The following is a 14,418-nucleotide window of genomic DNA, read 5'->3' on the forward strand; positions in this document are numbered from 1 at the left end:
CACTTGTTGATGCACTTTATGTACCTGGGATCAAGAAGAATCTCTTGTCTGTATTCACACTTGCTAGACTTGGACTTGTAGTCAAATTTGTGGATGACAGATGTACAGTTCATGATCTCAGTTTCGGTGATGAAATTGTTGCATCTGGCCTTTTGTGCCGTGGGCTGTATAAGCTCACTTTGTATGACAAGTGTGGACAAAATTTTGCAAATGCTGTTGCAGATTCAAGGGCTATTTCAAATGCAAAACTTTGGCATGCACGTTTTGGTCATCTGAATTTTGCGAGTTTGCTGCGTTTGCAGAAATCTAATATGGCTGCTTCTTTGCCGCCTCTTGAAGCACCTGTCAAACATGTTTGTGAAGGCTGTATTTTGGGTAAGATGTAGCGCTCTAAGTTTCTAAAGGATGGTTCAGTTCGGGCCACATGCAGGTTGCAGCTTGTGCATAGTGATGTTTGTGGGCCCATGCAAACTCCGTCCTTGGGCAATTCCCTGTACTTCGTGACTTTCATTGATGATTACTCCAGGTATACATGGGTATTTCCGCTTAAAGCGAAGTCCGAAGTTTTTATATACTTCAAACAATTTCTGGCTATGGCTGAAAATGTCTCAAAATGTACTATGGACACCCTCCGTTCCGATCGAGGGGGGGAGTATATGTCTCATGAATTCAATGCATTTCTGGCTAGTCGTGAGATAAAACACCAATATACAGTGCCTTATACACCTCAGCAAAATGATGTTGTTGAGAGGAAAACAGGTCACTTACAGAAATGGCACGATGTATCGTCAAAAGTCAATCTTTGCCGCATTCTTTTTGGCTTGAGGCCATCATGTATGCCACTGATGTACTAAACAGGTGTCCTACAAAAGCTTTGCAGTCTATTACTCCATATGAAGCATGGCATGATAGAAAGCCTTCTATTGAGCACATGCGTGTTTTTGGCTATTTGGCATATGCTTTGGTGCCACAAACACATCGCAGACAATTGGATGATAAGGTTGTCAAATGTATTTTTGTTGGTTATATTGCTGAAAGCAAAGGTTACAGGTTGTATCATCCGCAAACAAAACGTATTCTGGGTTCTCGGGATGTAGTGTTTGTGGAAGATTCTGTTCAGCCCTTGCTGTCATGTACTAGAGACAGTAATGTAAGCTCACTGGACATTTATGACACTTTGTTGCCTCTTTTCAGTGGTGGAAATACGAATGTAAGTTCCAATGAGGCAAATGTACAGCCTATGGGGGTTTCTGAAAATGTTCTAGATCAGCCTATTATTGATGCAGATGTACATAATGTACTTGATGAGGAAAGAGCTGAAAATGAGCAGGCTAGAGGTATGCCAAAATGGTTGGTGCACACTTTGCGTGAGAGTAAATTGGATGCACCTTTGTCTAGTCGTACTCGTTCAGGCTCTCGCCATGCATCTTATGCATCAGATTGTTATGCTTTGGCTGTGTCTAGTTTACATGATGTTCAGGAGCCTTTGTCTTTTGATGAAGCACAAAATTTAGAAAATTGGATGACTGCCATGCAATCAGAATATGATGCACTTATAGAAAATGAAACATGGACATTATGTGATTTGCCTCCTGGCAAAAAGCCCATTGGTATGAAGTGGGTTTACAAGTTGAAACGCAAGCTGGATGGTGAGATTGATCGCCATAAGGCTTGACTTGTTGCAAAGGGTTATGCACAGCAAAAAGGCATAGATTATGAAGAGACTTTTGCTCTCACTTGTCGTATGACTACTGTGCGTTTTCTATGTGCATTGGCAGCTCATTTTGGTTGGGATGTACATCAATCAGACATTGTTACTGCTTTCTTGAATGGTGACATATTTGAAGAAGTTTATGTAACACAGCCTCGCGGTTTTGTCATAAAAGGACAAGAGAACAAAGTGTGTAGATGTAAGAAGGCTTTGTATGGGTTGAAGCAATCTCCTCATGCTTGGTATGAGAAAGCTGACACTCATTTGGTTAAACGAGACTTTCGTAACAGTCCAACAGAAAGCACATTGTATGTAAAGCGTGAGGGTGATGTACTTCTCATTGTGGTTCTTTATGTTGATGATTTGTTGATCACTGGACCAAATGAGAGACATATTGCTGAATATAAGGCTGATTTGAATGCTACTTTCAAGATGAAAGATTTGGGGTTGTTGCATCATTACTTGGGTATATAGTTTAAGCAATGTGATGGTGGTATTGCCTTGTGTCAGAAAAGTTACATAGAGACATTGCTATGTAAGTTTGGACTTGAGGGTTGCAAACCTATTGCCACTCCCATGGAAACAGGTTTGAAGTTGAGTCTACATGATGCTAGCGATCCTGCTGAAGTCACTCTTTACCAAACTGCTGTTGGCTGCCTCATTTATGTATGCAACACAAGGCCGGATATTCACAGGTCAGCAGATTTATGCATAGCCCAGGGTCTAAGCATTGGCAAGCTGTCGAGAGGATTTTCCGCTACCTTAGTGGCACTTTACATCTTGGCTTGCTTTATCCCAAGGGGGGATCATTGCCACCAGACTTACATGCTTTTTCGGACTCGGACTGGGCTGGTTGTTTTGACACACGATTGTCCACAAGTGGTTTTTGTTTCATGCTTGGCAGTTCATGTATATCATAGTTGAGCAAGAAGCAACCTACTGTGGCCACTTCGAGTTGTGAGGCTGAGTACAGGGCAATCTTCACAGCTACGGTTGAGTGTGTATGGCTCAGACGCCTTATGGCTGATTTGGGTGTTGGACAAGACACTGCCAACACTATCTACACTGACAGTCAGAGCGCATTGGCAGTTGCGAGGAACCCAGTTTTTCATGCTCGCACAAAGCACATTGAGGTGCATTACCACTATGTCAGGGAGAGGCTCTCAGCAGGAGAGATCAGCTTGGCTTATGTGCCAACACAGGACAACCTTGCAGATCTTTTCACAAAGGCATTGTCTCGTGAAAAGCTTGAACCTTTCCGCAAAGCTTTGGGCTTACTCCCCTTTGTGGATTAATCATGTCCTCAGGGCATGGCACTTCCCTTTACTCATGTGCGAGCTCTCGTTCACCGCATCACTCCAGGGGGGATTTGTTACCATATACATGTGGTAGTGATGTGTGTGAACACACTAGGACCGCCGAGGCATTTTTTCCCTCTTTAGGAGGTTTTTTCCCCGAGCATTGTATATACGTCCATCACTCTAGGGCTATCTATCTTTCCATTGCACACTAAGTTACACACTCTCTATTGTGTGCCTTGAGCTTCCTTCGTCTTCTCCAAGCTGTGTGCATTTCTCTGCAACCCTAATTCCAACACCATTGTCACCAACTTTTTTTGGTCTATGCATCGATCAATTGAAACAAATGGTACTTGACTTTATGCAAGAAGAAGGCATTGAAGAAGTCACCATTGGCAATGCGGTAATCATGCTTTTGTTGTATGCGGATAATGTATTGCTTCTAGCACACACTATAGAGGATGCACAAAAGCTTATGGTTGTCCTCGAGAACTTTTGCTTGTGTAGTGGGCTGATTGTGAATGAATCCAAAACAAAGGTTATGCTTATGAAAACCAACCATAAGGAGAAGCCATGCATTGTGTACAACAATGAGACACTTTAAGTTGTTGAGAGCTTTAACTACCTTGGCCTTGAGATTTTGGCCAATCACAAGTGGCATGAATGTGTTATGCATCGTTTGGAAGTGGGAAAGAGAGCATACTATGCATTTGAGAACACATGTAATGCGGGGAACATCAAGTGTTGGGTTCTCAAGAAGTACCTTTGTGACACATTGGTGACACCGGTTCTTCTTTATGGAGTTAGTGTGGGGTGGGAGCATCTCAAAGTCTACTTGGAAAGAGTTTGAGAATGTCCAAAAGCATTTTCTTACAAACTTTCTGCATGTGAAGACGCAAACACCATATATGCTCCTACTTCTTAAGTCGAGATCTCTTCCAATTGAGGTTATGGGCATGGAAAGGGTTGTGGAGTACATGATAAAGATGTGCCAAAACCCCTCACATCAACTTCCTACAATTGCATGGGAAGCAAGCAAAAAAGTTCAAAAGACGCATAAAAGCAAGATCTTGAGCACGGGATGGATGCAAGACATAAAGAAGTGGTTTGGGAGATGGATGCATTACACTTGCTACATGATGCCTCAATTGACTCGCAAGTGAATAAAGCTTTTCTACAACGCCGTATTATGGCTTGGGAGAAATCCAGGGTCACGCTTCATACATTACACCACCCATATTGCCCCCAACTACAAAACCATGTTCTTCGTTGAAAGGGGAAACCGTATTCGCACTTACATGCTTGAGCCTGTCCCCTTGTCAACGATACACACTATCACAGGCCTTTCGGCTTAGCTCCCACTCCCTTCGATGTGAGACAGGGTGTTGGGGCAATGGATAAGAGTCAAATCGATTGTGCACATTATGCTCAGTGCAAGTTCGAGAGTCTGAGTACCACACACTACTAGAATGCTCAGCTTTTGGTCACATCCGAACTTGCATCCCTCACATTTTTAGCCATGACTTAGACCTACACACTTTCCTCTTCCAACCACAATGTGGGCTCTCCATTGCGACTCTCATCAGCACAATTTTGGAGCATCGAGAGTCACTCATTAGCCACACACATACTATACATGTAACTTTGGTCCCATAGGTCATATTTGACCTTTGAGGACGATAATAAAATCTCTCTCTCTCTCTCTCTCTCTCTCTCTCTCTCTCTCTCTCATATCTATGAAGAAGGCATCATCTAGAAACTTCTCTATCATGCGTGGACTAAGCCCAATGATGTATGATACCCTCGCTCTTGATGCTGCAAAAGATCTCGGCATGAAGCTGATGGCAGATGCTGCTCTATAGGTTGTAGTGGGTAGTGCCAGGCAAGAAGCCATGTGATCACTTGGGCTGACAGTAGGCTCACTAAGAGGACTCCCAGTAGAGCGTAGGTGCTCTCTCGATAAAGAATTGAAGAGTATATTGTCGGGAATATGAGACCCTGAGAGGCACTGGCTGCAAAAGAGCAAGCATGTGGAGTAATACACTATAAAATAGGCACATGATCAGTAAGCACTGTCCCAAGCAGAGTAGATCTCCACCCTGCACTGTTGCCCAAACTTTAATGTAGAGTTTTTCTAGCCTCTCTAGCAGCCTACCCCCCTTGGGTCGTCTGAAACCCCAAGGAAAATGCAAGGAATCCCGGAAGTTCGTAAATCAAGGCATGTGCCATGCATTTACTGCAAAGATAGTAAGTAAACGAAATTTTTCCCATGCATCATACTCAATTGATGAGATGTCAGTAAGATGCAGAGAGGTAACAGCATGAAAGTCATTATGAGACTCTATATTGTTGAAGTCTCCCCCAATGATCCAAGTATCTACAATAGGAAATACATCCACAATCTGTTGCCAAAACACGCAGCGTGCTCTAGCATCCGTATCATACACGGCCATGATCCCAAGGAGGGAACTAATAATTGCATTGGCAACTGCATGGCTCTCCTAGGGACTGTTTTCCATGATCAGGTACTGCTGAAATCCATAGAGCCTAATAGATTCACCCCTGAGGCTAGGAGCTTGCAGCTATTCTGGCCTAGTGCCTCACCTTAAGGGCATTTGTTCCGTACCACCAGCCCACACCCTAGCTATTATTGAGGGCCACAAGAGGAAGATGCCAATGCATCTAGTTATGCTGATGTCTTTTTAGATAGGGGTTACTGGCCTTTAGCTTTAGGCTTGTTTTTCCATTCCCCTTAGATGAATCATGAGAGGGACATTTTATTATATGTACTGTTTTGTTCTCACGGGCCACTTTGGTCGCTTAGAGACGTTAAATAGGTTTGTGTATATAAATAGGAATTTACATCAATTCAAACTCATTAATTGTTTTTAATTGTATATAGGAGCTGTTGGCCTTGGGGGAGAGGATTGGGACACAAAATAGAGGACTTCCCCAGGATGTAATATCGGCTCTCCCATGTCATATGTTTGCCCAAACAGTTAGGGAGGGTGAATGCAACAGGTAAGCTTAATTGTGTTCAAATTATGGTTCTAACTGCATAATGCTTCAATTGGCTGTTTAGATATGCTAAATTCTAGTTGTTTGAATAGTTATTTAGCAAATTAAATGTTGCAATTTTCAGATTTCTAATTCCTTGAATAATAATGTGTTCGTTTATAATATATGAAAAGAAAGTTTATGCAGGAACTTTTGATTCCTGTTTTTTTTAAAGTTTATTCCTGTCAACAAAACAAAGCACATAGAAACAACAAGACCAGTCAGGTTTGTTTCGATCGGTACCAAATTTTGTGATCACTAAAAGTTAGTACTCAAGTATACTCCAGCCATTAGCCGGCCTCTTGAATGCCGCCCCTACAGTATCAAATGCCTATATGTTGATATGATCTCTGTTCAAAAGCACCTTAGTCAATTGCTAACAAAACTGATGCCAAAAGCACTGAAAGTTAATGCTTTCAAAAATTTATCAAACGCTCTTCAACGTCCCTCTCCTACATCACCCACGTCTGTATTACCACATCAACACACCATGCGGCCTCTCGTCGCAAATCACACCGCATGACACGGGCAAATCCAGCACAGCACTGGATCGGTTCTTCTTGGCTCTAGTATTTGCTCCTCTCTTGCGGTCCGGTCAGGTCTTTCTCATCACTTCGTACACCTGGCCTCATATTCAAAGGCACGAGTCAATAAAGCAACTAGCTTAACAAGTTATTTTTATGAAGTTCTCAAAGGCACTAAAAGTCAAGTGTGTTTTATAATTGGCGCCCCAAAAGCTAGACTAGCATAAGAAAAGTGCCATCATCAATCCGTAAAATTTGCCACGTCTATACCTATTTGTACGACGTGTGAATTGCACCACGTTTTTGGGATTGTTGTCTGCAGATCTAGGCACGATGTGACAAAAATGTTGACATGATATTATCGTACATGATGACATGGCAAGCCGTACGAAAATCCTTGAAATTTGCGCATTTTTAGGGATGCTCACATAGCAGATTGGCAGGTGCTTTTGGAAATAGCACAAGCCTTTATTTGTGATATTTGTAGGCTTGGGGCCTTAAAATATGAGCCTTGGGGGAGGCCTCTAGCATTCTTGCAGTTACAGATTTACAGTCTCACCCCAGCAGTTGTACCTTGTGCAAATCAATGTAAAAGAAATACCGAAAGGGACGCTAGGGTTTTAAGTCCAGTGTGTCTAAGAGTGTAACTGCGTTACTCCGTGTCTACTATGTGGATTCTCTCTTCTATTTCAAGTTGTGTTGAAGTGCTAAAGTTTGTTCCAGTTTTGTTCTTTGAGTTGGCACGTTAGTTACAGTAGTATCTGAGTGTCAATTGTTTGATGTTTCGACAAGCAGACTAGTCCTATATGAAACTACAAAGGGAATCTATGGAGTTGGCAAAGAAGAAATGATAACAGAAAGAGGAGATGAAGAAACGGGAGCTCATTTATGCCCCAAAAAGCTCTAAAAACATGCTTTTGATGCTTTTCTCTATTGCACAAGCCTCTAAAAATCTCTTCAACGGTTGAGAATTTGGATCTGCAAGAGAGTTGAAGTTGATCCTCTCAACGAGCCCTGCGCATTGACTCAAACGATTTTGATTCTGACAATTTTAAATAAGTAGGGTTTTCGGCAAAAAATTAGGGTTTTTGTAGCATGTGTCAAAATCATGTTTTTGGATACTCATTTGTAGACAAAAGGTTGTAGGATGGAGGAAGATGGTTCACAAGCATTTGGGAGCATGGGAGATGGAGGTCCTGATCTTGTTTTGGTGTCAATTGAACTTGTTTGATTCTAGTCATAATATTGGGTTCACTGTTGTTTGATGAACCTCTAAGCGGTGTGGACTACAGTTTGGGGATCATTTAGTTGTAAACGGAAGCCTCTGAACGGTGTAGGCGTGGTTTGGGGGGCTTTTAATTGTACTTGGAACCTCTAAACAACGCAAGCTTAGGTTCCGGGAGCGTTTGGTTGTAAATGGAACCCTCTGAACGACAAAGATTGTGGTGTGGGAGCATTTGAATCTGGGTATCTTTATGTTTCGTGAATGCATATGTGCATGTGTATCAACATAGCATTTTGTAAAGCATATGAATCTAGTACAACAATAGTTCCAATTTGGATAATATAAACTAGGATGTGGTTTTAGTGCATTGAGACACTCTGGAGAGACAAGTGCAATCAGGGTGTGATGGCTAATATTGCTACACCGGAATTTCAAGAGTTTTGATGAGGATGAGGTGACTAGATAGAAATTTAATGTATGGTATAATACCTGCCTTAGAATATGTGCCGTCTGGTAATGATGGTCATCGACATGCATGTATGAAGGCATTGTCCACTAGAGAATCGGATTGAATTCTGCAGACATAATCGCCGACGAATTCGCTTCCTTTAAAGGGAAGGGGTATATCACAAAAGTGTTGATGGGGCATTATCATACATGATGACATGGAAGGCCGTATAGAAATCTTGGAATTTACAACGCGTTTTTAGGGATGCTGACATGGAGATTGGTTGCGAGACATAAGGTGCTTTTGGGCGCTAAACTTAACAATTGCTTTTGGCAACAGTACGAGTTGTTTGTATCTAATGTTTTTAGGCATTCTTGCATCTGCAGAGTTGCAGAGAGTCTCTCTCTGGCAATTGTACCTTGTGCAGATCAATATAAAGGAAATACCGAAATGGGTGCCAGGGTTTTGGGGCCAGTGCGTCTGAAAGTGAACTCCACCACTCCGTGTCTACTATGTAGACTCTCTCTCTCTCTCTCTCTCTCTCTCTCTCTCTCTCTCTCTCTCTCTCTCTCTCTCTCTCTCTCTCTCTCTTTGCCCTAGCGTCCTCTGACCTAAGCTTCCCTCAGCCTCCCCTGGGTGAGGGGCCGCCCTGTGGGAGGGGCGCCAAACATAAGCCTTGCCCCAACGTCCAGCAAGGTACCTGCTCGCCCGCCATCTCTTGTTTGCGACCTGAACCCGCCTACGTACCCCACGACACTCTGCCTCATGCTCTCTAGCCCCGACCTGATGTGATTCTCTGTCTCTTACCCTCCAGCCCCCGACCGTCTAGCCGAAGTTCGACTCTATGGCCCCGAATTTATTATGGCCTCAAAGTGAGCCTTGAGCTCTAACACAGTCTCGAGTCCCACCACACAAGTATGGCCACTCGGGCTTCGTCCGGCAACAAACTCTTCTTCGTCGGGATCATGGCAACACCCCTGAAGATAGACAGCACTGCCCGCCTCCAAAATGAAGTCGAAAGACTCCGCAAGGAGAATGACGAGCTGAAACAAAGAATCGTTGCCATCAAGGCTCGGCTGACCACAAGAATGGAAAGGAGGAGGTAGAACGGATGGAAGCCAAGCTCAACAAAGCAAAAGCAGAAGTAGAAACCACCCTCACAAAAGCTGTCAAGAATCAAGTGCAAGAGGTCATCTCTAACAAAGTTGAACTTCGTATGGCGTCCACGCTACACGAACAACAAAGAAAGGAGGATATTGCCCTCAATGTTCGCATTGGTGGGCTTCCAAGCCATTGGAAAGGGGAGGGGGACCTCAAGTTCCTCGAGTCCCTTGCTCGCAATGAAGCAACAACCCACATGATACAATGGGACCTAGCAGCAATTACCTCTCTTACCCACGAGCATCGCACCAATCATGCAATCCTTACTCTCAAGACCAAGGCGGACCGAATCAAGCTCCTTGAGCAATCGAGGCTTCTCAAGGACACAAAAATTTGGTTTGCAGAAGACCTTACACCCGTCCAACTCAAACAAAAGAAGGCAGAGTTAGAAAAGATGCGAGATGCGTACGCGGCAAGAAAATGGGCAGTTTACCGAGGAGGTAAAGCCATTATTCAGGAGTTCCTGACTCTCAAACCGGCTTCCCCCTTACCCACCCCTCTTTAGGTTTTCATATTCTATTCTCTTTTTTCCCACACCTTGATGAACCCTCAATCCTTAACTGAGATGTATCTGAAAATCCCTAACCCTTTGTAGTGTTTTATTTTTGGTCCCATAGGTCATATCTGACCTCCGTGGACAATAATTCAATCTCCTCTCTCTCTCTCTCTCTCTCTCTCTCTCTCTCTCTCTCTCTCTCTCTCTTTTTGTTGAAGTGCTAAATTCTGTTCCAATTTCGTTCTTTCTGTTGGCACGTGGTGCCCGTTGGTGACACATAAGGGCTCTACTCCAATCAGCTCTTCCTCTGCTTTCCCTCTTCCAGTCGAGCACAGTGATGCTACGTCACCAAGTTGTGACACCCTCCCCCTACCCCAATGAAAAAAGAGTAATGGCTCTTGATTACACTATGGTGAGCATTTTGAAGGTCCCGCTTTTTATACCTATTGTACATATGGAGATGCTATTGAGTAACACGGACTTTTAACTTGGTTTATAAGGTGTATGTACATATAAGGCAAGGTGATTATGTAGTGTCAGCGAGTGGGTCATTGTATGTGCCCATGTGTGCAGTTTATAGTGCTTCCTATGTAAGAGTAAGATTTTAGTGGGTCATTGTATGTGCCCATTTGTGGAGTTTATAGTGCTTCCTATGTAAGAGTAAGATTTGAGTTGTAAGCAAGTAGGGGGGCTGATTATTATCAATTGGGTCGTGGGGCCCTCGACTAGCCTTCTATATGCGTAGTCATGTCATGGAAGCCTTTTGTTCACACCAATTTTTCATGTAGTTGTGTGAATTAGTCATGTTTATCACTTCGTTGCAGAAAGATGTATCCTATTTTCCAGTGTACAAGATATGGGAGCCCGCAAGCAACATGTGGGGTATGTACACTTTGGAATTGTGGTTTTAAAGAGGGAATTGGTGAAGGTGGAAGCTCTTTTTCTCAAGTGCATTAGTCAACGGGTGCCGTATTTCTATGCCAGGACAGATGCTTCTTAGTTTCTATGATGGTCTTTTGGGTGGGTGTTTGCCAATAAATTCCTTGAGGACCATTAGTGTCTGGTGTTGTGGGTTATTTTGGTGTGTTCTTGGTGTTGAGTTTATGTGCTGAGCACTCTTGGGGAGACATTGCTATAGAGGTGCTCTTGTTTCTTCTTTGCCCAACAATGCCTGCAAAAGAGGCATTAAACCAAGATTGAAGTAAACACTAAATTCATGCATACGTGTCATACACAAGACAATACAATCATCAAGCATGCACAAGCATACATCCCAATCAACACCGGATTTTGGACAACAATTATCGATCACATTCACATCTTGGCCCTCACCGGACTTCGGATGCAAACCATGATCACACTGAATCTATCTAGGTATCACATCTTGTCATATATGGCCTCTCACAGATGTCTTTATGCACTAGATTAAGCATCACCACCTCACCGGTGAACAGAGATGAAATATTTCCGACATTCTACCTCACATACTAAAACTAACAGATGTCTTCATGCACTAGATTAAGCATCATCACCTCACCGGTGAATAGAGATGAAATATTTCCAACATTCTACCTCACATACTAAAACTAATGTACAAATTTGGAAGAGTAAACATTTTTGTTCAAACCAGCCACTTTTTATCGAACCACAATATATGCACATATATCTAGCAGTCCCCGTTCAAAGTGCCGTCAGCTTAGTACCCCCCCCAAAATGTCAAAGACATAATCAGTTGACTGTAATCTCGATATGTGTTATTCTTTTACAAGGGAGTGGAATGGCTTCCCTCTTGTGCAACAACTGCACCAAAATCAACAACTGAACCAATCTGCACTTTTGGAGAGGTTGCTACCAATCCAAAGCCTCAAGTTAAAGCTCTAACAATTGAGGAAGAGTCTTGAACTTGTCCAAGTATTCTGGGATCAGCATCAAATTGACTCTTTGTCCACCATCTTTGAAATCGTTTTAGCCCTTGTAGGCTCCAAGTTATCATACTTTGTTGGCTGCAAAATGTGGCTCAGGCCCCACCCAAAACCTGTACCAAAAGCCGGAGGAAATGTGTGGTCTTCCTCATCTTCATCTTCGTCCTCAGGATATCCTCTGTATCTGCGAGGCATGGCTCTCCTCTTCTGTAGCCACAAGATTTCCTCAGTTTCCTCTTCAGTGTCGTCCAAGTCGTCCTTGTCAAAGTCGGCTGCATCTCTATGGTGTTTCCCCAAGGTACCCCTTTCGGCGCCACGAGAACCAAATGCATCAACGCTAGCACCTTGCCATGTTGGAAAAAGCAGGCTTTTTTTCTTGTTGGTAGATGTCTTCGGCGCTTTTCTTTGGCCTTCATCAGTGTCTTGGATTTAGGGGTGACTCTACCATGCCACTGCTTGACAACTAATCCCATCAGCCGATAAGGTTGGCTCATGGAAAGAGCAAGTAATCGATTCATGTAGAGATACACCTCTGCCTGTCACCTCTGGTCTGCAACCAGGGCAGGGTATACCTCTAGGTCGAGCTCCACAACAGGACTACCCTTCCCTGCTGCCTCCTCATGCTTCCTCTTCTGCTTCTTCGTTGGCTTCCTCTTCACCTTCTTCATCAACATACTCGTACTCTTGCTCATAGTCTCTGTTTGCTGTGTCCATGGCGTATGATGCGTATCGGATCCTCCGCAGTAGAACTGAGAAAAGTGGGTTGCGAGCCAAAACTTTCCCAATGGCAAATCCTGTAATCGGCAAGCCAATGGCAAGGCAGTGAATCGACAATAGACCCACGCAATAGAGAGCATTCTGTACACCCGTAGCATGCTAGGGTTAGGATGCATTGTGGGAGCCTCTATATATCCACAGTTTTGGTGAGTGGATCAGAGTTGTATTTGCCCCGTCGTCCAGTTTTGTTCAGCACGGTCATGTACCAGTTTTTCTTTTAAGTTCATGCATGATACTACAGGGAGATGGACAACATGTATACTGTCTGTCTCATTGGCCAACATGACCTTTTGCAGACGTTAATACAATATTTCTATTTCTTTTGTTCATCTAGCAGTTGTCATGGCTCATGCCATGCTTCTAAACTTACAAGATTTTTCCTCTTTGTAATGGATGTCAGAGTAGGGGTAAGTTGCATTGTAGATATATATTTTTCTACTTTGTAAAGATATAAGAACGCACTGATATTCTTTGTCAAGGAGCATACTTAAGCTGATACAATAGCAGAGTATGCTTTTGGTGGAAGTGTCTTATCTTTCAGAGGCTGTTGTCATCCTCTCTCCACTTAGCTTGCTAGGGCACGTTTTACTCTCTTTAGGAGAGGTGTTTTACCCTGGCTTTCAGTTTCAAGTTTGCCATGGGGCTAGCCACTGTTTGGATCCAGCTTTTACAGTTTCCAGATTGTCGCCTTCGGATCTGCTTGATATACTTGCCCTCAGAATCAGCAACATTTCCATCCTTTTTATTCAAGTTGCAATTGCTATGAAATCTTTAAAAAAATGCCGTTGATGGAGCAGATGTGTCATTTGCTGCTACAATTTTGAGGATGGTGTCTCTCTCTTGACCTTGCCGTGCAAGCACTTGTATCATAGAGAATGCATCGAAAGCTGGCTCCATATTCGAAAGGTGGACAAGCTTGTACTGATAAGGGTTTTTTGTCAAATTCTTGTTTAATGCTTGCACACTTCACAAGCGCTGACTATAATCGTTTTTGCTGTTTTTTGTCAGAATTGTCCAATATGCAATACGGAAGTGATGCCTTCAGAATATTGTCAAGTCTGAGGGTATGGTAAATTTCACCGTAGAATCTGTCTGGACTGTAAATACACCATTTATGGCTGTAAATAACAAAGGTGAAGCTTGTTTTGGATGTGAATAGTATAGCATTGATGTAAGCTAAGCTTAGTTTGGAAGTCTCCTTAAAAGTATTTCCTGCTAAGATTGACTCCAGGCATATTTGGATGCCCGCAATAATTTGTGGTTCTTCTTTTTGCCTCTGGGACTGACTTAAGCACAGGTCTTATTTTTTGGCACCTCATCAGATGTGTACTTGGCAGAACAATTATCATGGATTAATTGCATTTGTGTATTCTTGTCGTCCTGAGGGTAGCGAGGCCACACGCCGTGTTCTGAGACGGTGTTGCGTCAAAGTTGATTCTTTAGGTTGATGGTCAGAGAATTGATATGTATGTCATTTCTGTTGTGTGCCATTTGATTGGAGATCTTTCCAAAGGCCTGGCTCACATGAGGATTAATTGCATTTGTGTTTCTTGTCGTCCTGAGGGTGGTAATAGACAAGCTAGCAAGGCCACACACCGTGTTCTGAGAGGGTGTTGTGTCAAAGTTGATTTTTTGGGTTGATGGTCAGAGAATTGATATGTATGTCATTTCTGTTGTGTGCCATTTGATTGGAGATCTTTCCAAAGGCCTGGCTCACATGATTTGAGGTGAATTGCACGTTGCTTTCAGATTGTTTTGGGCTCTGATAGAATGAAGCCAGAGAGAATTACTCTGTTGTC

The 14,418-nt window shown here is 43.1% G+C and overlaps 1 protein-coding gene across 1 annotated transcript in view; it reads left to right on the plus strand.

The window, feature by feature from the left end:
* Nucleotides 1–13,995, plus strand: part of LOC147450379 (E3 ubiquitin ligase BIG BROTHER-related-like) — a 99,342-nt gene extending 85,347 nt beyond the window's left edge. Inside the window, exons 4-6 of the mRNA XM_086519629.1 lie at nucleotides 5,912–6,030; nucleotides 13,417–13,525; nucleotides 13,628–13,995. Of these exons, the coding sequence (XP_086375755.1) occupies nucleotides 5,912–6,030; nucleotides 13,417–13,525; nucleotides 13,628–13,681 (282 nt within the window). The 3' untranslated portion in view covers nucleotides 13,682–13,995. The remainder of the gene's footprint in view (nucleotides 1–5,911; nucleotides 6,031–13,416; nucleotides 13,526–13,627) is intronic.
* The last annotated feature ends 423 nt before the right edge of the window (nucleotides 13,996–14,418 follow it).

This window comes from Adiantum capillus-veneris, chromosome 9, assembly GCF_014529385.1.
Source record: "Adiantum capillus-veneris isolate H3 chromosome 9, ASM1452938v2, whole genome shotgun sequence".
NCBI lineage: Eukaryota > Viridiplantae > Streptophyta > Polypodiopsida > Polypodiales > Pteridaceae > Adiantum > Adiantum capillus-veneris.